This window comes from Mandrillus leucophaeus, unplaced genomic scaffold (genome assembly GCF_000951045.1).
Source record: "Mandrillus leucophaeus isolate KB7577 unplaced genomic scaffold, Mleu.le_1.0 Scaffold119, whole genome shotgun sequence".
Classification (NCBI taxonomy): domain Eukaryota; kingdom Metazoa; phylum Chordata; class Mammalia; order Primates; family Cercopithecidae; genus Mandrillus; species Mandrillus leucophaeus.
The window spans coordinates 665812-666941 of record NW_012100209.1 but is presented as its reverse complement, the minus strand read 5'-3'; the positions used below and the strand labels follow the sequence as shown (position 1 = coordinate 666941).

At 44.2% G+C, this 1130-nt stretch overlaps 1 protein-coding gene across 1 annotated transcript in view; it reads right to left on the bottom strand.

The window, feature by feature from the left end:
* LOC105529472 (pikachurin-like) overlaps nucleotides 1-1130 on the bottom strand; it is a 133137-nt gene that overhangs the window by 27745 nt on the left and 104262 nt on the right. The window contains exon 4 of the mRNA XM_011966628.1: nucleotides 486-603. Within this exon, the coding sequence (XP_011822018.1) occupies nucleotides 486-603 (118 nt within the window). The remainder of the gene's footprint in view (nucleotides 1-485; nucleotides 604-1130) is intronic.

Here is a 1130-nt window from a genome sequence, read left to right as displayed (position 1 = left end):
AAGTGCTGCTGTCACTCATTTGTCATTGGCTTCTCCTTCCACAAAAAGCTCCTTGCCAGCAGTGACCACCATCAACCCAACTTTGTACCCTACCGTCCAGCTTGGTGCCACCTCTAAAAACATTAGTTGCATTCCCTTTGCCTATAAATCTCTTCTCCCACTCCCCTTCTTCACCTTAATTCCTACTTACCTGTCGGATCTCCACTAGTTGTCATCTCTTCAGGGAATTCTTCCATTATCCCTGTGTTGTATGTTCCTACAGTGCTGAAGCACCTATCATACTCTGTGACTACACACTAATGAGGGAATGTTTTGACTTACCCCACTAAGTTCTGAGAGGGCAGGGGCTGTGCTTACTTTTGTTCTCTACTGAATTCCCAGAGCCTAGCACAGTGCTTGGCACACAGGAGGTCCCTATTGATATTTGCTGAATGAAGGATGCATGAACAGCCTGCCACCTATTAATGAATTTGAACCTACTTTACCTTGGGACAAAGTGGTGACATGCCGAGGAGAGCTCAGCCGCCCTTTGCCAGCCTGGCTGTAAGCTGCTATGCTCACGCGATATTCAGTGCCTGGTTTCAAGTCTCCAATCACTTCCTCCTGTCAATGACCAAACAAGAAAGATGCCAACAATCAGAAGATTTGTTTGAGCGAATTGTATGATTTCCATGAGGTTTATATCTCGAGGTCCCTGTGAAATTCCTTGGCATAGAGAATGTTTTGCTTTATCTAGGACTGGCCCAGTTTTAAGCTTTGCCAAGAAAAAAATGACCATGACATATTTTCCAAGACTGGAGGATGGCCCTTTATTGAAATCTATCCATGGTCCTAGAACTGGATACATTCACACTAGCAAATGTTACTGTGAACATCAGAATTCTTTGATCAAAGTACAGGCTGCTGGTGGGCAGGTGATGATTATTTCCAAGGCTGGAATTCTCCAGTTCCTTCTTTCCATTCGCAGATTTCAGATGCTCAGGGAATAGCTGCAGCTGCACACTGAGGTCTTGATTTGTACCTAGAAAGTAGGGACTGGAATTTCAGTTCTCAAATTTTAAACAGCATTAGAACTACCAGGAAGACTTTCTTAAAAGTGTGTGTGTGTGTGTGTGTGTGTGTGTGTGTGT